The sequence below is a fragment of the Melanerpes formicivorus genome, unplaced genomic scaffold (genome assembly GCF_026170545.1).
Source record: "Melanerpes formicivorus ecotype bairdi unplaced genomic scaffold, bMelFor1.0.p_v2 SCAF_2, whole genome shotgun sequence".
Lineage (NCBI taxonomy): Eukaryota > Metazoa > Chordata > Aves > Piciformes > Picidae > Melanerpes > Melanerpes formicivorus.
Window position 1 is genome coordinate 2,901,001 of NW_027142354.1, and position 21,549 is coordinate 2,922,549.

At 45.2% G+C, this 21,549-nt stretch overlaps 1 protein-coding gene across 1 annotated transcript in view; it reads left to right on the forward strand.

Moving 5' to 3' along the window:
- ZNF292 (zinc finger protein 292) overlaps window positions 1-21,549 on the forward strand; it is an 82,753-nt gene that overhangs the window by 24,809 nt on the left and 36,395 nt on the right. The window contains exons 2-4 of the mRNA XM_068149128.1: window positions 16,283-16,437; window positions 17,787-17,865; window positions 19,809-19,944. Of these exons, the coding sequence (XP_068005229.1) occupies window positions 16,283-16,437; window positions 17,787-17,865; window positions 19,809-19,944 (370 nt within the window). The remainder of the gene's footprint in view (window positions 1-16,282; window positions 16,438-17,786; window positions 17,866-19,808; window positions 19,945-21,549) is intronic.

The window sequence follows — 21,549 nt, forward strand, 5'->3', positions numbered from 1 at the left end:
CTCTAACAGTAGACAGTTTCTTTGCTGGAGAAGGAGTGCAGCAGAGAGAAATGATGTAAGCCTAGTAGTCAGACTTGTAAATCCTTATGTTCAGTTAGTGATTATCTGCAAGGTAGGCAGATACACTAAAAAGGCCACAACATTTAATACAGACTCACAAGGGTACAGTAAATCTCACTTGTCTGAAGTTCAGTAAAATTACTTTTGAAGTGTCAGAAGCAGAAAGAAGACAGTTCAAGAACGAGGAAATGAGCAAGGCACTGGATATCAGGATACAGGGGCTGATATTTCCATTTTAATTTCAGATGGAGTGTTATTAAGAGTCCTACAGCTTACTTGCAGGACTACATTTCAATTTTGTAATACAAAAGAAAGGATTGTGCTAGCAATACAACATTGGGAGGCATCATCTGTTTTCTTCACAGGTTGGAGTGGCTGCATTGTCAGTGTTCTTCACATTCAGCAGCAATCAGTTAACAGGGGAAGACTTTCAATAGGCACAATAAACGTCTTTTTTTTTAGCCTTACAGCTGCACTGTCTGGCTTTGCCTAGTTCACCTGGCTCATTGTTGCATGCTTTAGTAACAGACATGGACAGGCAGGAGGTATCTTAGATTATCACTGTGCTCTGAGATTATCATTGTGCTCTGTGTGTTTGGAATAAGGTCAGAGCATCGCAGTTACCACTCTGCCCTGTTCATTAGCTGACCACAGGCAATGTAATTCATGACCCGAAGGAAATAAATACATACAGCCTTGTATTTCCCCAGTTCACATGGAAAAAGAACATCACAGAGGATGAGTAGCACTTGAGCAGTACTTCTGTGGAAAAAGCAGTGTGTGGTACTACAAACTCTGCTCCCTTTCACTTTTGTTGTTGTTTTAAAAGATGATGTTTGGCAATGAATCTGAGTTTATAACAAGATCTAACAGAAAGGACAGATGTTTCCAAAGAACATCTATTTAAATCATATTAGTTTGCCTACCTCTATCTCCTTGCCTTGTAGTCAGACAATAATTTTATGTAGAATTAGAATTAACCAGGTTGGAAAAGACCTGAGGTCATAGAGTCCAACCTATCACCCAACACCATCTAATCAACTCAACCATGGCACCAAGCGCCCCATCCAGTCTCTTCCTAAACACCTCCAGTGATGGTAACTCCACCACCTCCCCAAGCAGCCCATTCCAATGGCCAATCACTCTTTCTATTAAGAACTTCCTCCTAATATCCAGCCTAAACCTCCCCAGGTACAGCTTGAGACTGTGTCCTCTTGTTCTGGTGCTGGTTGCTTGGGAGAAGAGACCAACTCCCACCTGGCTACAACCTCCCTTCAGGTAGTTGTAGACAGCAAGAAAGTCTCCCCTGAGCTTCCCCTTCTCCAGGCTAAGCAACCCCAGCTCCCTCAGCCTCTCCTCATAGGGCTTGTGTTCCAAACCCCTCACCAACTTTGTTGCCCTTCTCTGGACTCGTTCCAGCAAGTCAACCTCCTTCCTAAACTGAAGGGCCCAGAACTGGACACAGGACTCAAGGTGTGGCCTAACCAGTGCTGAGGATAGGGTCACAGTGACCTCCCTGCTCCTGCTGGCTCCTCATAGGGCTCACAGTGTTGCCACAGGAAGGTGATTTTTTTCCTTAAACAAAAAAAAGCCCACACAGCTGTCTGTCAGGATGCTGATTGACCATTTACTTAGTAATGTATGATGTGTGTTTCTCTGGCATTCCTAGCTAAATGAAGACATTTGCCTGCTTTTCTCAGCATCTGAAAACTAGCATAGCCCTTCAACAAGAAACCTCATTTCATCTGCTTTTTAGAAAAGGAAAAACAAAGATTTTTGGCAGTTGATGGTTTTGAACTAACTCATTGGCAAGAATAATTATCTGAGATTTTCCCCACAGCAGTCTAAACTGCAAGCTTTAGGCATTCAAACACAGAAAGAAATTGTGGCTGTACCTTTCCCCATGCTTTTTTATTTCCCTAGTTTACAGTCTTCTAGGCAGGGGAAAAACTCCACAGATCAGTTTTTATTTGTCTTACTAAATCTAGAGTGAGGATTTATCAGAACTGTTTGAATGTAGCACTGTCTGTGCAACACTGCTTTGAAAAGTGAGAAATAAGCAGGTACAGACTGTACAGAGCCAGGGAAGGGGCCTGGCTAGTGCAAGGAGAGTTAACTCTTTGGGGCTTGTATCAGTCTTGTTGCTTCACAAATGATGCCAGAGCAAGTTGCTCCAGGTGATAGGGTACAGTTTCTGCAAGAGAAGAAGCAGCTGACACTTGTCCTTAGCTGAGCTGCTTAGTAGTGTACTGAGGTTGCTGAAGAACAATGGATTAGAAAATTAACTCAGAAAACTCTTAAAGAAACCAAAGTGGAGAATTCTGAGCTTTATGACTGATTAAATTCATTGTAGTTTAATTACCAGCCAGATTCAAGTTATAAACCATTAATTGAACATATGGAGAATAGAATAAACCAGGTCGGAAGAGACCATCAAAATCATCACATCCAACACCACCTAATCAACTAAACCATGCAACCAAGCACCCCATCCAGTCTCCTCCTAAACACCTCCAATGATGGTGACTCCACCACCATCCCAGGCAGCCCATTCCAATGGACAATCACTCTCTCTGTGTAGAATTTCTTCCTAACATCCACTGTAAACCTCCTCTGGTGCAGCTTCAGACTGTGTCCTCTTGTTCTGGTGCTGGTTGCCTGGGAGAAGAGACCAACCTCTGCCTGTCTACAACCTCCCTTCAGGTAGTTGTGGACAGCAATGAGGTCTCCCCTGAGCCTTGTGTTCTCCAGGCTAAGCAACCCCAGCTCCCTCAGCCTCTCCTCATAGGGCTTGTGTTCCAAACCCCTCACTAACTTTGTTGCCCTTCTCTGGACATGCTCCAGAGTGGCTGGTTCTTGATTTCCATGCTGTCTCAGAGGCGCTTCTGGTTGCTCATTGCAACAAATGCATTAAACAACGTGGATCTGAGCTGCAAGGTTTTGTCTAAGGGAACAGCCAGCCAGGGCAAACAGGCAAGTGTGGGTGCTTTGAGCAGGTGAATGTGCTGAAGTATGCTGGGGCAGGATTGGGTGGCCAGGTCATTGTGGTCAGTGCTGAGTTTTCTGTCATTTGCTTTATGTAGTATTTCATTACTATTGCTGGTATTCCAGACTGATTTTCTTTCTTTGTGCTGTTCTGTGGTGGAGTCACCATCACTGGAGGTGTTCAGGAGAAGACCTGACAGGGTGCTTTGTGCCATGGTTTAGGTGGGTTGGATTGGTTGATGGGTTGGACGCCATGATCTTGAAGGTCTCTTTCAACCTGGTTTATTATTCTATTCTGTTAAACTCGCCTTAGCCCACAGGGTTTGGCCCTTTTATCTCAATTTTGTTTCCCATCCCACTGTGGGGTGGGGGTTGCAGTTATGCAGGGAGCTGCATAGGGCTCAGCTACTGGCTGGGCCTGAGCCACAACAAGCATATAAGTGATAAAATTAGGGAATGTTGAAGCAGTGCACGTGTCCTGCCAGGCAGTTAGCCTGGAAGTCACTGCTTGTGTTAGCGTTGTTCAAAGACGAAATCAGATAAATCTGCTCACATTGTTCCATTGATTTCATGCAGGAGTTAGAGTCTTAAGACAATGTTTTCTTGAAAAGAAATAGTTCTGCTTTCTTTGCTTTCTGCTGCTTCAAGAATTTGAGTCTCCATAGTGGACCTAAGTGAGGAGCTGATAGGAGTTAAAACTTGTTTCTTACTGATTGAGGATTAGCTCTAGTCATGGATTATTTCCTTAAGGTTCTAATAGCCTTTACTCTTTAAATGTTAGTTAAAAGATGATAAAGATCAAACATCAGGGAAATGCCTGTGCAGAATACAAGTGAAGCTACTAGTAAGTACAGGATCACAACTTTAAACTTGCCAGTAAAAGGAAAGAAAACCCCACACCCTATGGGAGTGTGATTTAGACTTCTTTTACAAGTGCAAGTGTAATTCAGTATTTGGATCATTGCACCCCACAGGAGTGGTGTAAGTCACTTTCCTTATTGGAAGCCCTGGATAAAATCCTTGTAACTTTCAGTCCTTGTTCTTTAAAGCACATTGGAAACTTGCACTGCAGAAAGAAATGGAGAAAGCTCTTCCTTCTCAGTTCCTGTAAATCTAGGCAAAGCTGCTCTACCCACCACGGAGTTGCATGTGGAACAGTAAATGAATGAAGATGTTGCCATACCCTTAAATTAAAGGAGATAAGGACAGGGGAATGAGTTGGGGATCATATCTACCCTGTATATCACAGTATCACTAAGGTTGGAAGAGACCTTGAGGATCATCAAGTCCAACCTATCAATACAGACCTCATGACTAGACCATGGCACCAAGTGCCACGTCCAATCCCCTCTTGAACACCTCCAGGGATGGGGACTCCACCACCTCCCAGGGCAGCACATTCCAATGACGAATTACTCAGTCTTGGTTGTTGTGTGAGCTGGCAATGATCTTGGCTTTATTTTGTGGGTAAAAAGAGTGTTTGAAACTGAATACAATGAAGACTTCAATGTTTGCCTATGAAAGAAACTACAACTACTAATTTAAATGATCTATCTACTCTCTGGCTTCTTCAAGGTACTTGTCAGGTTTTCTGTTTTGAAGTCATGATGACACCTCATAACCACACAAGGGCAGTGGAGTCTTTGAATTCACAGTACTGCCTCAAGGATCTTGATCATAAGGTGCTGTTGGTGGGTTGTATGCCATTTGAAGAGTTGAATATCTGTAGTTATAAGCAGCTAACATAACAGGGGAGAATCCAAGGGCTATAAATGGTTTTCTTTCACATGAAATACAAGACATCCATGGGCTGTGGATCAGGCTCTAAGGTCAAATCTCTCCCCCAGATCAGTGTATCGGGAGCTGGTTTTGCATACTTTGGCAATAAAGTTGGTGAGGGGTTTGGAACACAAGAGCTGTGAAGAGAGGCTGAGGGAGCTGGGGTTGCTTAGCCTGGAGAAGAGGAGGCTCAGGGGAGACCTTATTGCTCTCTACAACTACCTGAAGGGAGGTTGTAGACAGGCAGAGGTTGATCTCTTCTCCCAGGCAGCCAGCACCAGAACAAGAGGACACAGTCTCAGGCTGCACCAGGGGAGGTTTAGGCTGGATGTTAGGAAGAAGTTCTATACAGAGAGAGTGATTGCCCATTGGAATGGGCTGCCTGGGGAGGTGGTGGAGTCACCATCACTGGAGGTGTTCAGGAGGAGACTTGATGGGGTGCTTGGTTGCATGGTTTAGTTGATTAGGTGGTTTATGTACTCATGAGCCTCCATTTCAAGTCTAGACTTTTCAAGAAAACATGAGCAGTGACAAAATAAACATTTTCACAAGCTGCTAATTTGGAAATCATGTTTTCACAGGCTGCTAATTTTTAAGTCAAAGCTTCTCTTGTAAAATGTAAATGCTGTGATAATAGATTTCAATGAAGTTGAAAATTTATCAGGATGCCAAACATCTGGGTCACTTTTGATTTAGACAATCAAGCAAATACTGTTTGTTTGGTTGTTTTTTTTTCAAGTATGATGTGTTAAGACATCACAGATTAAATAACTGAATAGTCACATTTAGAATTTGGAATAAACCAGGTTGGAAGAGACCTTCGAGATCGAGTCCAACCTATCATCCAACACCACCCAACCAACTAAACCATGGCACCAAGCGCCCCATCAAGGCTCCTCCTAAACACCTCCAGTGATGGTGACTCCACCACCTCCCCAGGCAGCCCATTCCAATGGGCAATCACTCTCTGTGTAGAATTTCTTCCTAACATCCAGCCTAAACCTCCTCTGGTGCAGCTTGAGACTGTGTCCTTTTGTTCTGGTGCTGGTTGCCTGGGAGAAGAGACCAACCCCCTCCTGCCTACAACCTCCCTTCAGGTATTTGTAGAGAGCAATAAGGTCTCCCCTGAGTCTCCTCTTCTCCAGGCTAAGCAACCCCAGCTCCCTCAGCCTCTCCTCATAGGGATTGTGCTCCAAACCCCTCCCCAACTTTGTTGCCCTCCTCTGGACACATTCCAGCAAGTCAACATCTTCCCTAAACTGAGGGCCTCCGAACTGGACACAAACTAATGACTTCTGTTACATTCTTGCAGTTGTCAGTTGTGTGATGTAAATGTTCTAATCTCTCTTTAACTTTTGTGGAGCCAGTGCTTATTAAACCTAGTAGATCAGTTCCTGTGTTGAACTACCTGGTGGTCACATTGACAGGTGGAAAAATGTCAGGGTTTTTTTTTAGTTTAGAAATTGCAGTGTCACAGTATCACAGTATCACTAAGGTTGGAAGATCATTGAGGATCATTGAGTCCAACCTATCAACACAGACCCCATGAATAAAACAGGGCACCAAGTGCCACGTCCAGTCTCCTCTTGAGCACCTCCAGGGACGGTGACTCCACCACCTCCCTGGGCAGCACATTCCAATGACGAATGACTCGCTCAGTGAAGAACTTTCTCCTCACCTCGAGTCTAAACCTCCCCTGGCACAGCTTGAGACTGTGTCCTCTTGTTCTGGTGCTGGTTGCCTGGGAGAGGAGGCCAATCCCTTCCTGGCTACAATCACCTTTCAGGTAGTTGTAGAGAGCAATGAGGTCACCCCTGAGCCTCCTCTTCTCCAGGCTAAACAACCCCAGCTCCCTCAGCCTCTCCTCACAGGGCTGTGTTCAAGGCCTCTCCCCAGCCTTGTTGCCCCTCTCTGGACACGTTCAAGTGTCTCAATGTCCTTCTTAAACTGAGGGGCCCAGAACTGGACACAGTACTCAAGGTGTGGCCTAACCAGTGCTGAGGATAGGGTCACAGTGACCTCCCTGCTCCTGCTGGCCACACTATTCCTAATGCAGGCCAGGATGCCATTGGCCCTCTTGGCCACCTGGGCACACTGCTAGCTCATGTTCAGGTGGCTGTCCATCAGCACCCCCAGGTCCCTCTCTGTTTGGGAGCTCTCCAGCCACTCTGTCCCCAGCCTGTAGCTCTGCATGGGGTTGCCGTAGCTAAAGTGCAGCACTCGGCACTTGGACTTGTTGGATTCTACACATCTGTCCAGTCGGTCGAGGTCCCTCTGCAGATTACAGATGAGTTTTGTGTTTAAGTGTGTAGATGGTAGCTGTCATTCTGTGGTTAGTCTCTGTGAGTTTATACACACAATAAATATGAAGACACTTTCTTTCCTCTGTATTATTTTTTCCTTTGTGTGTGTGTGCATTTAAATTACTTTCTGCTACATCTATGCTTTTACAGATTGGTGTAGCTACTCTCATGATGTCTTGTTTGCATTCATGTAACAGGCTGGTAATGAGCCCTGTGCATGCTCAGTTTCATGGCTCCAGAACACACCCATGTGTGTTCAATGGATGTTAGGAAGAGATTCTTCACAGGGAGAGTGATTGCCCATTGGAATGGGCTGCCCGGGGAGGTGGTGGAGTCACCGTCATTGGAGGTGTTCAGGAGGAGACTTGATGGGGTGCTTGGTTGCATGGGTTAGCTGTTTGGGTGGGTTGGATTGGTTGATGGGTTGGACATAATGATCTTGAAAGTCTCTTCCAACCTGGTTTGGTTTATTCTAAAGTTTATTCTAAATAGGAGTTTGGAAAGTAGAAAAGCATCCTCTGGTGGGTGCATTGCTGTAGCAGTGTTTGTGCCAAGGTTCTCATAAAGGTTGAAAAATAGGAAATGTATTGTCTGAATATTACCCCTGGCTAAATATTTTCCACAGTTTAAATCACAGATGGAATGCTTATTGATTTCTGTTGTACCAGTTGAGATTATTCAGGGTTTTTCAGCATTTGCTATTATGTGAGCTGCTTCTGAAATAAAATGTCTGTTGCAGACTCACAGAGGAGCAAAACTTCTTTTTCTGTGCTCTGAATAAAGTGCTTGGCTTGATTAACAAGCTTGTCCTGACTAGGGAGATACATAACTTAATGAGGCCCAAGGCTAGGGGTAAAATTCTTTCTTTTTATGGTTTTAAGCAGAGCACAACAGTGATTCATTAAGCAAAGCAGAATGGATTGTATTTGCTTTGTACAGTGGCAGTGCTGTACTACAGTTTAGGGACATCCAGACAAGGAAATCTGTCATACTGATGAATACTTTTGAAGGGTGTGGTGGGTGCAAGTACTTAATACAGTTTGTGTGATGGCTTGGAAGTGGCTGATCTATATATATCAGATAAAATATCATAGTATCATTCAGGATTGGAAGGGACCACAAGGATCATCTAGTTCCAACCCCCCTGCCATGGGCAGGGACACCCCATACTACATCAGCCTGGCCAGAGCCTCATCCAGCCTGGGCTTAAACACCTCCAGGGATGGGGCCTCAACCACCTCCCTGGACAACCCATTCCAGGGCTTCACCACTCTCATGTTGAAGAACCTCCTCCTCACATCCAGCTTCATTCCATTCCCCCTAGTCCTGTCACTACCTGAGATCCTGACAAGTCCCTCCCCAGCCTTCCTGTAGGCCCCCTTCAGATACTGGAAGGCCACAATGAGGTCACCTCGGAGCCTTCTCTTCTCCAGACTGAACAGCCCCAACTCCTTCAGTCTGTCCTCATAGGAGAGGTGCTCCAGCCCTCTGATCATCCTTGTGCCACTGTGTTATAGTGCAGATTTCTTTGCTTGACTTATACAGTGTGTTTGTATCTGTACATGCTGGTTTTAAAAGATAGTATTGGTGCTAACAGTTCACCAGCACGATGGATGCTGGATGCTGAGAATTTGTCAAGCGGTGTACTTGGAGTAGTGTTGGTTGGCCAAGTTCTGGTTCTCAAAGCAGACTAAGTTCTCCAAGTGCTTTTGTAGTTCTTCTCCAATCCTATTTTCTGTGATTAATGACTACATGGTGCTTTCTGTAAAGTTCCTAATTATTTGGGAGAATCCCAGCTGGGTTTTGTCATAACGAGCCTGTGGCCTTGAGCGTCTCTCCCTTGTGTAGTTCAAATGGTGATACTGCCTAGCTGGAAATTTATTCTAATCTGGTTATTACAATTCTCCATGGTCACACTTCTCATGGTTTGTTTTATTAATCAGCATCTCTCTGCTGAGGCTGTTGGTTTCTTCTTTAGATTCCAGGCATTGCTGGTTTGTCAACAGCTGATGAGAATCCTCTTTAATTCTTCACTCACTTCTCAGATGACCAAGTTCCTTGGTACTTCTCCCCACTTCCTTCTCCTTTCTCACCCTTTTCTTCACTTTTCTACACAACACTTTTGAGACTTTGTGGATACCATAGTATCAGTCAGGGTTGGAAGGGACCACAAGGATCATCTAGTTCCAGTCCCCCTGCCATGGGCAGGGACACCCCACACTAGATCAGGCTGGCCAGAGCCCCGTCCAGCCTGGTCTTAAACACCTCCAGGGATGGGGCCTCAACCAAGATATGTTGTCTTTGCTTGGTAGCTGACTTCAAAATGTCCCTCACTTGCCAAAGGTTGCATTTATTTTGTTGCTTGCTGCAACCTTCCCAAGAGTACACCAGTAAACTGCTAGATGGATCACATTCAGAGTTTGATTTATGTAGTCTTTAACAAGTAAACCTGGTGTTTCCGGTATTAAACAGGATTCATGACTCAGGTAGCAGCTTCCTAAATATAAACTTACCTTACTGGCAGAAGCTATTTGACAGATTTATCTTGGCCAGTCCACCTCTAGCAGGTTTGGGCAATCAGCTGAATAAAGCAAAATGGTAGTTTAGGCAATGTGTTACTTCCTTGGTCTGTTAAGCTAGCTGCCACTTGGGTTTTTTTTACTTGTTTGGGACTTTTTGTGTCGTGGTTTGGTTTGGTTTTGGTTTCATATTTAGTCTAAAAGGGAAAATGTGTTTGTTTCAAATCAATCAATTCATTAATGATGACAAAGTTAGCTTTACCTATTCCTCTCTGGTTATAAATCTCATTCCCTGTTTGAGCTAGCTAGCCTTCTAAGCTAATGTCAGGAATTTTCCCAGCATATTTAGGAGACCATATGAACAGTAATGATGCTGAATGTTTTCTTACCATCTTTGTCCCTCTTGTGTGCAGTGTCACCAGCAGCTTGTTTTCACATTTGGCCTTTGTGGGGTGAACTGGTTGTGTAAAGCACGTGTAAAATAGGTTATGCTCCAATACTCCTTTCACAAAAGCAGTTGTGCATTGTTTTCTCCCATGCAAAAATGCAAGTCATACCCAAGCACTTAAAAGAAGGAAAAGGTTATTCCATAAGGAAAACAAAAACCCCAACCAACAAAGAGTGAAGGATGTAAATTCTACTTGTGTAAGCCATCGTTGATTCAGCTTTGCTGTTTTACCACTAGCATCCTTAACCTAATGACAAATCAATAGCTGAAATCATAGTACATATGGTTCTGTGAGTATTTAACAGAGGGAGACTTTTTACTGGCATTTCTTTCAAGATTCTTTGAAGCTGACTTGTTTGTTCTGATTATTCTAATGCATTGATCAAAATTGCCCAAGGCACCAAAATAGATGCTAGCTTGTTTATCCAGTCCTCTTTTGTTGCTGCTTTCGTGCTTCTGCTCTGTTCTGCTCTTGCTGGATTTCTTTGCCATCATCTGTGGTGCTTTTTTTGCTGTTGGGTGTTAACAGTAAGAGACAATTTTCCAGCTGACTTGAAGGTTCCAGTAGGGAGCACAAGATGCCACAGAGGCAGCATCTGCTGCAGCAGAGAGGTAGAGTATGTAACTTCTTTTAGGTTGAATGTGTATTAAGACCTCATTAAAAGCAAAATAGGCTCTAATGCAACAGATTTTTGCCCAAACCTCCATGTCTCTCGCCTGTTACAACATTGACTAGAACAGCTTTGTCTGTGTTTTGGTTGTGCTATAACCTGGTGACAGTGACTGCTGATAACCACATTAAACAGTTTTCTAGCTCAGTTTAAAACAGTTGACATTTCTTATTGAGGTGCTTTATTTTGGACACTGCCAAAGATGAGGTTTTTTACAGTATCACAGTATCACTTAGGTTGGAAAGGACCTCGAGGATCATTGAGTCCAACCTGTCACCGCAGGCCTCATGACTAGACCATGACACCAAGTGCCACATCCAGTCCCCTCTTGAACGCCTCCAGGGACAGCGACTCCACCACCTCCCTGGGCAGCACATCCCAATGACGAACGACTCGCTCAGTGAAGAACTTTCTCCTCACCTCCAGCCTAAACTTCCCCTGGCACAGCTTGAGACTGTGTCCCCTTGTGCTGGTGCTGGTTGCCTGGGAGAAGAGACCAACCCCTTCCTGGCTACAACCACCCTTCAGGTAGTTGTAGAGGGCAATGAGGTCACCCCTGAGCCTCCTCTTCTCCAGGCTAAACAATCCCAGCTCCCTCAGCCTCTCCTCACAGGGCTGTGCTCAAGGCTTCTCCCCAGCCTTGTTGCCCTTCTCTGGACACATTCAAGTGTTTCGATGTCCTTCCTAAACTGAGGGGCCCAGAACTGGACACAGGACTCCAGGTGTGGCCTAACCAATGCAGAGTACAGGGGCACAATGACTTCCCTGCTTCTGCTGGCCACACTATTCCTAATGCAGGCCAGGATGCCATTGGCCCTCTTGGCCACCTGGGCACACTGCTGGCTCATGTTCAGGCAGCTGTCAATCAGCACCCCCAGGTTCCTCTCTGTTTGGGAGCTCTCCAGCCACTCCGACCCCAGCCTGTAGCTCTGCATGGGGTTGCCGTGGCCAAAGCGCAGCACTCGGCACTTGGACTTGTTGAATGCCATCCCACTGGACTCTGCCCATCTGTCCAGTCTGTCGAGGTCCCTCTGCAGAGCCTTTCTACCCTCTAACTGACTAACATCTGCTCCCAGCTTGGTGTCATCTGCAAACTTGCTGATGACTGACTCAATCCCCTCATCCAGATCATCAATGAAGATGTTAAAGAGGATGGGGCTCAGCACTGATCCCTGGGGGACGCCACTGGTGACTGGTCACCAGCTGGATGTGGCACCATTCACCACCACTCTCTGGGCTTGGCCCTTCAGCCAATTCCTACCCCAGCACAGAGTGTAGTGGTCCAAGCCACGAGCTGACAGCTTAGCCAGCAGTTTTTAACTGTGTTCTTCATAGTACCACTAGCTAACTCAGTACAGATACATAACATGGACAGGGCAATGCTGAACTGAACTTACACTAAAATTTGTAGAGTTCAAGACAGCAATAAACTTAACTTTGCTTTCTCTTGTATTTCAAGGTGACTGACTTGCCTTTCCTGAAGAATTAATGTTCTAAAAGTCAGAGAACTTACTCAAGGTCTGATTTTTATCATGTGAATTGCATTATATCCCAGACATAGCAAGTTCATTAAGATGATTATATTTGCATGTTAAAGAAACCCCAAAGAGGTTTAGTATTTATCTATTAAATGTTGAAGGGTTGGACACAATGATCTTGAAGGTCTCTTCCAACCTGGTTTATTCTATATCTATTGATTCAAGTGAGGACCTGGTGATAAAGGTGCATTTTGTGTGCACTGAAGCTTGTTGAATCACTGCTGCTCATGAAAGAGAACACTGAGCTGCAAAAGAGCAGCTAATATGAGCCTACAGGTAGTAGGAGACTTCCCTGCAGAAATCATGTGTTGAACATATGCTCACATGATCTCCAAACGCACACAAACTCAGTCCATCAGGTAAGTTAAAATCCTAAGGTAGATGTAGTGCTCTTACTGTGCTCTCCCTGACACAAGAGGACAAGTATAGCTGCAACTGGAAGGCAGAAAAAGATCACCAAGGCAGAGGAGCATAAAGTGGGGTCAGGCACGGGCAAAGTCCTCTCTCTGCACAGTAACCACCTCCTAATTTACCAGCTGTGCTTCAGGCATGTCAGGGAAGTTTATGTTCCACATACTGCGCTCACTTCATCCACCACCTTGATACTGCAGGGATCTAATACCTTAGGTGCCATGGTTTAGTAGTCATGAGGTCTGTGGTGACAGGTTGGACTTGATGATCTTTGAGGTCTCTTCCAACCTTATTGATTCTATGATTCTACTTTTGTTCAGGTATGTGGGGGATTCTGTAGAAGAAGAGCTTTGGTTTCCAGAGGGCTCTGATACTCTGTGCCAGAGCAAACCTTGTCAGAATGGAACCAGTATTGTCAAAACTGTTTTACAAATGTTGATAAAAAGGGGAAATGTGACTTTTGCTAAATGACCTTGACAGTATGAACTGTGTGAAAAGCTTTCACAGTGACAAACCTGATTTCCTTCTGTGGTAAAACAGCTGGTTCTGCAGATGAGGGGATAGTGGCAGATGTGTTTTCTGACAGGCGTCAGCAAGGCCTTGGACTTTGTCTCTCATAATATCCTTATAATATCCTTATCCAGGTAATAAAACAGCATGGCTGAACTCTGGATCTGAGGGACTTGTGCTTGGTAGTACAAAGTTCAGATGGCAGCTGGCAACTTGTGGCATTCTGTCAAGGCTAGGGATTGGAGCACATACTCTTTATTAATGAACTGGGTGAGGGGCTGGAGTACATCCTCAGCATGTTTGCAATTGAGTAGTGAGTTGTGGGAGCAATTGGTACATGGGTAGTCAAGGACACTATTGAGAGGGACCTCCAGCTTAGGAGAATGGGCTGACATGTAGTTTAGCTTAGGTGAGCACAAAGCCCTGCATGTGGGAGAGTGCAGCCCCATCCACCAGTAGAGACTGGAGGCCAATCCACAGGCACCAACCCAGCTGTCCTCAGCAGCCAGCAGTGTGCTCTTGTGGCAGAGCTCCAGCTACATCCTCAGCTGTGCTAGCAAGAATGGGGCCAGCAGTTTGAGGGAGATTAATCCTTTTATTGAGAGCCTGTGGACAAACAATGGCAATCGGATTCAGAGATGGACAGCCCACAGAGGTTGTGGAATCTGTGTCTTTCAGGATACTCATGGCTCCATCAGACATTACTTCAAACAACTTAATCTAATGGCCCCACTTTGAGCAAGATGTCAGACAAACAAAATTGCTATCTCTGAGCTTTTTGCCTCTTAGGCCCCAAGAAGCAAACAGCAAAATTGATCATCTTAATGTGACAGGCTACAACCTGCCATAGCATATGAATTAGTTTGCAATCCACCAGGCCTGAGAGCAGAGATCCAAGGGGCACACGGTGTGGATGTTGGCACAAGAACCTTAGTGGCTACTCCAAGTAGTCATATGAGGAAAGGCTGAGGGAGCTGGGGTTGTTCAGCTTGGAGAAGAGGAGGCTTAGAGGGGACCTTATCACTCCTTGCAACTACCTAAAAGGAAGTTGTAGTCCGGTGGGGGCCAAGCTCTTCTCCCAGGCTACTAGTGGCAGGACAAGAGGGCATGGTATGAGGCTGCACCAGGGGAGGTTTAGGTTGGATATTAGGAAGCACTTCCTTACAGAAAGGCTGATGAGGCACTGGGAGGGACTGCCCAGGGAGGTGGTGGAGTTGCCATAACTGGAGGTCTTTAAGAAAAGATTGGATGTGGCACTTGGTGGCATGGTTTAGCTGATGTGGTGGTGTTAGGTCATAAGTTAAGCTTGATGATCTCAGAGGTCTTTTCCAGCCTCAATAATTCTGTGTTTCTGTGATTCCACTGTAAGTATTACTTGTCTGAGTTCCCTGGCCCTGACTGAAATCATCAGAAGCCTTTTGTACTTTGAGAGGCAGTGGTGGGGGTGATTCTATCATTCTCATGAGTTTTATTTCAGAATCATGTGGCAAGTAGGGAAACAACTTTTTGATTAAGTTTTTGGTGTACAAATGATGTCTTTAAAATGCATAGTTGATATTCCTTTCAGGACCTTATAAAAAGCAGTAGCCTGAAGATGCCTGTATCATCAGGGTGGCAAGAGAGGAAATGTAAAACTGTTCCTCAAAGTAGAGAAGTTAAAATAAGGACTAATACGTTCAAATCTACTTGCTTTAGAAGCTGAATTGTAAAGGTGAATGTCTCTGGTGCTGTTTAGGAGGAGACTTGGTAGGGTGCTTGGTGCCATGTGTTAGTTGATTAGGTGGTGATGGGTTGGATGCAATGATCTCGAAGGCCTCTTCCAGCCTGGTCTATTCTATTCTATTCTATGCTATTCACAGAATCACAGAATAACCAAGGTTGGAAGAGACCTCAAAGATCAAGTCCAACCTGTCACCACAGGCCTCATGACTAAACCATGGCACCAAGTGCCACATCCAATCCCCTCTTGAACACCTCCAGGGATGGTGACTCCACCACCTCCCTGGATAGCACATTCCAATGGCTAACAACTCTCCCAGTGAAGAACTTTCCCTTCACCTCCAGCCTAAACTTGCCCTGGCACAGCTTAAGACTGTGTCCTCTCATTCTGGTGCTGGTTGCTAGAGAGAAGAGACCAACCCCCTTCTGGCTACAACCACCCTTCAGGTAGTTGTAGAGAGCAATGAGGTCTCCTCTGAGCCTCTTCTGCAGGCTAAACAACCCCAGCTCCCTCAGCCTCTCCTCGTAAGGCTTGTGCTCAAGGCCTCTCCCCAGCCTTGTTGCCCTTCTCTGAACACATTCAAGTGTCTCAATGTCCTTCTTAAACTGAGGGGCTCAGAACTGGACACAGGACTCAAGGTGTGGCCTAACCAATGCAGAGTACAGGGGCACAATGACTTCCCTGCTCCTGCTGGCCACACTATTCCTAATGCAGGCCAGGATGCCATTGGCCTTCTTGGTGACCTGGACACACTGTTGGCTCATGTTCAGGCAGCTGTTGATCAGCACTGCCAGGTCCCTTTCTGTTTGGGTGCTCTCCAGCCACTCTGACCCCAGCCTGTAGTTCTGCATGGATTCTATTCTATTCTATATTCTATTCTGTTCTATATTCTGTTCTATATTCTGTTCTATATTCTGTTCTATATTCTGTTCTATATTCTGTTCTATTCTTTTTAAAAAACCCTGAGTTATCAGTTCCTCAATTAGGAATTTCTGGGGGGGGAAAGAAAAGTTATGTATTTTCTCAGATACTCTCTTCAGACTTCTAGATTTGGAATGTATTAATGTAAAATGAATTGTGGTGATGCTGTAAGGGGGATATGTCAAGTCAACAATTTTACATGATCTGAGTGTGGAGTTTTAAGTTCCAGTTGATAATGAAGCCATCTATTTTTAAGGAGAAAAGGCATGCTTTGACAACTTGCAATTGGTATTAAGGAGACAGAAATAGTCGTTAAGAAGGACAATCAACTAGTGAGGGGCGCACAACTAAGAACTTGCATTTGTTCCTGAATTTTGGGGTGTTCTTTTGTTTTTTTGTTTTGCTTTTCCTAAACAGACCCTGCTGGAATATGCAGAAAAGTGGAAAACATCAGAAGACCCCCTGCCCCTGTTAGAGGTGTATACAGTGGCGATCCGAAGTTACGTTAAAGCGCGCCCGCATCTTACCTCCGAGTGTGAAAACGTAGCCTTCGTGCTTGAACGTTTAGCACTGTGAGTATCACCTTCCAGTTACTAAAGCCAGCCTCTGTGCTATTAACTTTTCACTGCCGAGCTGCTTTCCCAATCCACTTCACAACCAGCAGAAATTCTGTCTAGGTTGGGATGGGTTCACAGTATCACTGAGGTTGGAAGAGACCTCGAGGATCATCGAGTCCAACCTATCAACACAGACCCCATGACTAGACCATGGCACCAAGTGCCACATCCAATCTCCTCTTGAACACCTCCAGGGATGGTGACTCCACCACCTCCCTGGGCAGCACATTCCAATGACGAATGACTCGCTTGGTGAAGAACTTTCTCCTCACCTCGAGCCTAAACCTCCCCTGGTGCAGCTTGAGACTGTGTCCTCTTGTTCTGGTGCTGGTTGCCTGGGAGAAGAGACCAACCCCTTCCCGGCTACAACCACCCTTCAGGCAGTTGTAGAGGGCAATGAGGTCACCCCTGAGCCTCCTCTTCTCCAGGCTAAACAATCCCAGCTCCCTCAGCCTCTCCTCATAGGGTTTGTGCTCAAGGCCTCTCCCCAGCCTTGTTGCCCTTCTCTGGACACCTTCAAGTGTCTCAATGTCCTTCTTAAACTGAGGGGCCCAGAACTGGACGCAGGACTCAAGGTGTGGCCTAACCAATGCAGAGTACAGGGGCACAATGACTTCCCTGCTCCTGCTGGCCACGCTATTCCTAATGCAGGCCAGGATGCCAGTTGCCCTCTTGGCCACCTGGACACACTGCTGGCTCATGTTCAGGCAGCTGTTGATCAGCACCCCCAGGTCCCTCTCTGTTTGGCAGCTCTCCAGCCACTCTGACCCCAGCCTGTAGCTCTGCATGGGATTGCCGTGGCCAAAGTGCAGCAGTCAGCACTTGGACTTGTTGAATGCCATCCCATTGGACTCAGCCCATCTGTCCAGTCAGTCAAGGTCCCTCTGCGGAGCCTTTCTACCCTCTGACTACCATCTGCTCCTTCCTTCCTTGTTTGACCATATCTTTGGTGGTTGGAAACGAGGCAGGCCTCCTAACCTAGGGCAAGACAGCATCCCTGGCTTAAACACATTGCTGCTATTGATCTGCCTGCAGCCTGATAGTGCACCAGTTTACACAGGCTGCTACAGGGTTGTACTGCAGTGAGAAATCCATATTTAAAAATGAATATATCTTGTCTTTCAGAGAGTTTGCTTTTATAGTTCCTGCAAGTATTCCTGACCTTTTCTATGTATGTTGAAAGAAAGCATGATGGGGTTTTTCTTCTGACATGTCAAACAGCTGTTTGGATTCTAGAGTAGAGCTGTTAGCTAGACATCTTAAAGGCAAAAATTGCCTCAATAATATTCCCATTTGTCTTCTAGAAGCTGTATTGAACTTCTGCTGTGTCTGCCTCTTGATTTACCTGAAAATAAATGGGAAGAATTTCAGGCTTTTGTGCAGGTGAGTTAGATTTATGACATGAAGGCTTAATGGTTTGGAAACCTAGGAATATTAAGTATGTAGCATGCTTGAACACGTGTTTCCTGGTGGCTGATAAAGATCAAGGCCTGTAGCTGGAAATCCTGCCTGCTCTGTAATAATTGCTATCACTCATATCATTTGTCTGTCATAGTTCATGTAGCAGCTGTGGAGAGAAAGGTGTTTTCAGGTACTTAAAGTTCATGTTTTCAAAGGCATTTGTCTGTTAACACTGTTAGAAATGAAACAAGTCATTCTTTACTACTTGTGGTTGTACACTGGAGATTTATGACGAATGAAAGATCTGTTGATACTGCAGGGTTGCTAGATCTCCCACAGGGCACTGGCTGGTTAAGGGTTAGAGCTCTGCTTGAAAGGAAGGTGTTGAAAGAAGTTCTGCTCTGCAGTACTTACCAGAAATATGTAGTGGGAGGTCCTGCCTAGGGTTAAAACCAAAGCCAACCAAAAACTGGGGGTTAAAGAGAAGAAAGGTATAATTGACAAAAAGACCAAATACAACTACCTCAAAAATCTCAGCCTAAATAACATAGGCTGACTTTCCAAGTGAATTTTTACTTGCAGCTGCCCAATGTAAATCAATTCTGAACAACTGTTTTGTGCTGGGAGGTTCCACAGCCTTCTGAGCAGGTGGAAAAGTACATGAGAAGTGAACAGACAGCTCAGTCCTTTCTTTAAGGACCAGTGTTCATTGTACATTGCTGCTTAAGCCATCCATTTTTGCAGGTATGTAGTTTGCTCCCAAACCACACATCTGCTTCCAGATTTTATTCTAGTATTTAAAAGGAGTAGAAACTATTTTAATTGATTTTTTAAGAATGCAGCCTGCTCTCCTTGTATTTGCATAGAACCACACAGTGATATCTTACATCTGAAATCTTTCATCTTGACAAAAACTATTTTTTTCACTCCTCCCAAGGTGTAAAAATTGAACTGCTGAAGGGTCTGAAAAGACTTAAGAGTTTAGGCAGCTGGTGGCAGACCAGGATAGGATAGGATAGGATAGACCAGATCAGACCAGACCAGGTTGGAAGAGACCTTCAAGATCATCACGTCCAACCCATCAACCAATCCAACCCACCTAAACAACTAACCCATGGCACCAAGCACCCCATCAAGTCTCCTCCTGAACACCTCCAATGATGGTGACTCCACCACCTCCCCAGGCAGCCCATTCCAATGGGCAATCACTCTCTCTGTATAGAACTTCTTCCTAACCTCCAGCCTAAACTTCTCCTGGTGCAGCCTGAGACTGTGTCCTCTTGTTCTGGTGCTGGTTGCCTGGGAGAAGAGACCAACCTCTGCCTGTCTACTACCCCCCTTCAGGTAGTTGTAGAGAGCAATAAGGTCACCCCTGAGTCTCCTCTTCTCCAGGCTAAGCAGCCCCAGCTCCCTCAGCCTCTCCTCATAGGGCTTGTGTTCCAAACCCCTCACCAACTTTGTTGCCCTTCTCTGGACACGCTCCAGCAAGTCAACCTCCTTCCTAAACTGAGGGGCCCAGAACTGGACACAGTACTCGAGGTGCAGCCTAACCAGTGCGGTATACAGTGGCAGAATGACCTCCCTGCTCCTGCTGGCCATGCATATGTGGGCAAGAGAATTTGCTCATCTGTTTTCAAAAGGGAGGCTGATTTCAGAATCTAGTTTCAGACATTTAGGAAGCAACCCTGTAAACGGGAGCGAGTTTGGGGCATTCAGTCATTTTGGTCTCTCAATTTCAGTCTTAGGTGACAGAGGCAGAATTAAAACCTATATAGGCTGAATATTAAGATTGTTATATATTTAAATCTTTACCTGGTGAAGGTTTTGGTCTTTTTTGTTTCCTGTAAGGCACAAAGAAGTTTAAGCAAGCACACAAATGTGAAATTTTTTTAACACTACTTTGTTTTGTAAAATGTGTTCTTCAGGTGGCTCATAAAAACTTGATGGAAAATGGCAGCTGTGAACTGCATGTTTTAACTACACTTACCCAAGAGAAGGGAGTGTGGAAGAACCCAGTGCTGTGCAGTATTCTTTCCCAGGAACAGTTAGATCCAGAAAAAGGTAAAAATGAAAACTGTGAATGAGATAAGTGATAGATTGAAGTATTGCTCTAATAATTAAGTCCCCTGGTGAATACAGTTTGTGTGACCATTTATAAGCTATGTGAATAAATATACTCATAGCATTGTCTGCATTATTAAGACAGTGTATTCCTAGGAATATCCCAAAAAGTTAATGTTGATATTTGGCATAAGACATAATCATACCTGGAGACCTCCTGAGCCATTTTCTTTGTAAACTGTGTGAAAGGGAGATTGCACATGGGCTGCATTACACTGGGGTAAGTTCAGTACTGGTATAAAAATGGCATTTACTCAGTTATGAATTGCATTACAGAAGCTCATTTAGACCAGAGTTATGAGAATGGCTACCAGCAGTTGCATAGAGAAGAGTAAATGATCAGCAGAGACTTATAATGTTTTTTTTTCCTAATAGGTGATTTCCATTGTTAATGATCTGCAATTCAGGAGTGGTATGCTTGTGTTAATAAGTCTTAGCTGGGTTTTTGATTGCCTAATTGGCTTTACAATCTGTGTGAGCCCTCACAGCTAAGCATCTGTGGCAGAGCTACACAGTTCTCACATCAAGTAAAGTAGTTCCTTTTACTGTCTGCCTCCTTTTAGCCAGCTGCCTCCATATTTCCTGTGGTGTTCTCTATTAAAAAGTGAACTATGCTTGTGTCTTTTAATGAATGCATCCTGAGTCGTCATTCATTGGACTGCTGTCACATCCTGTCTTCTGTCCTCTAGTGTCTGTTCCATACTGTCATCTGGCTTTACTGTCCCATCCCTCATACAGGGGTGCAAAGGTTTACTTAGCAGTCAGCATGCAGTTGTACTGATTTTGTTTCATTCTGCATTCCTTTGGTAATCTTTATTAACATTGATCTTGCTTCCTGACTGAGCACTGAGCCAATGTTTCCTCGAAGCGGGCTGGTTTAGTCCTGGTTTCTTCCTTGAGGAGTAGTACCTACGTGACTGTTAGGATTTCCTCCTAACACACAGCCTGTTTTTCTGTTTGTACAGTGTGGTTGCATCTTTTTTTTCCCCTGTGAATATCACTTTGGAGGTTTTAATCAACTTTATAACTTTGTCTGTTATGCCGTGGTACAGAGTGCAGTCCTCTTCAGCCTCAAGGGAGAGGAGAGGGGAGGAGAGGAGAATAGAGGAGAGGAGCATAGAAGAGAGGAGCGGAGCATAGCACAGAAGAGAGGAGAGGAGCGGAGCATAGCACAGAAGAGAGGAGAGGAGCGGAGCATAGCACAGAAGAGAGGAGAGGAGCGGAGCATAGAAGAGAGGAGAGGAGAGGAGCGGAGCATAGAAGAGAGGAGAGGAGAGGAGCGGAGCATAGAAGAGAGGAGAGGAGAGGAGCGGAGCATAGAAGAGAGGAGAGGAGAGGAGCGGAGCATAGAAGAGAGGAGAGGAGAGGAGCGGAGCATAGAAGAGAGGAGAGGAGAGGAGCGGAGCATAGAAGAGAGGAGAGGAGAGGAGCGGAGCATAGAAGAGAGGAGAGGAGAGGAGCGGAGCATAGAAGAGAGGAGAGGAGAGGAGCGGAGCATAGAAGAGAGGAGAGGAGAGGAGCGGAGCATAGAAGAGAGGAGAGGAG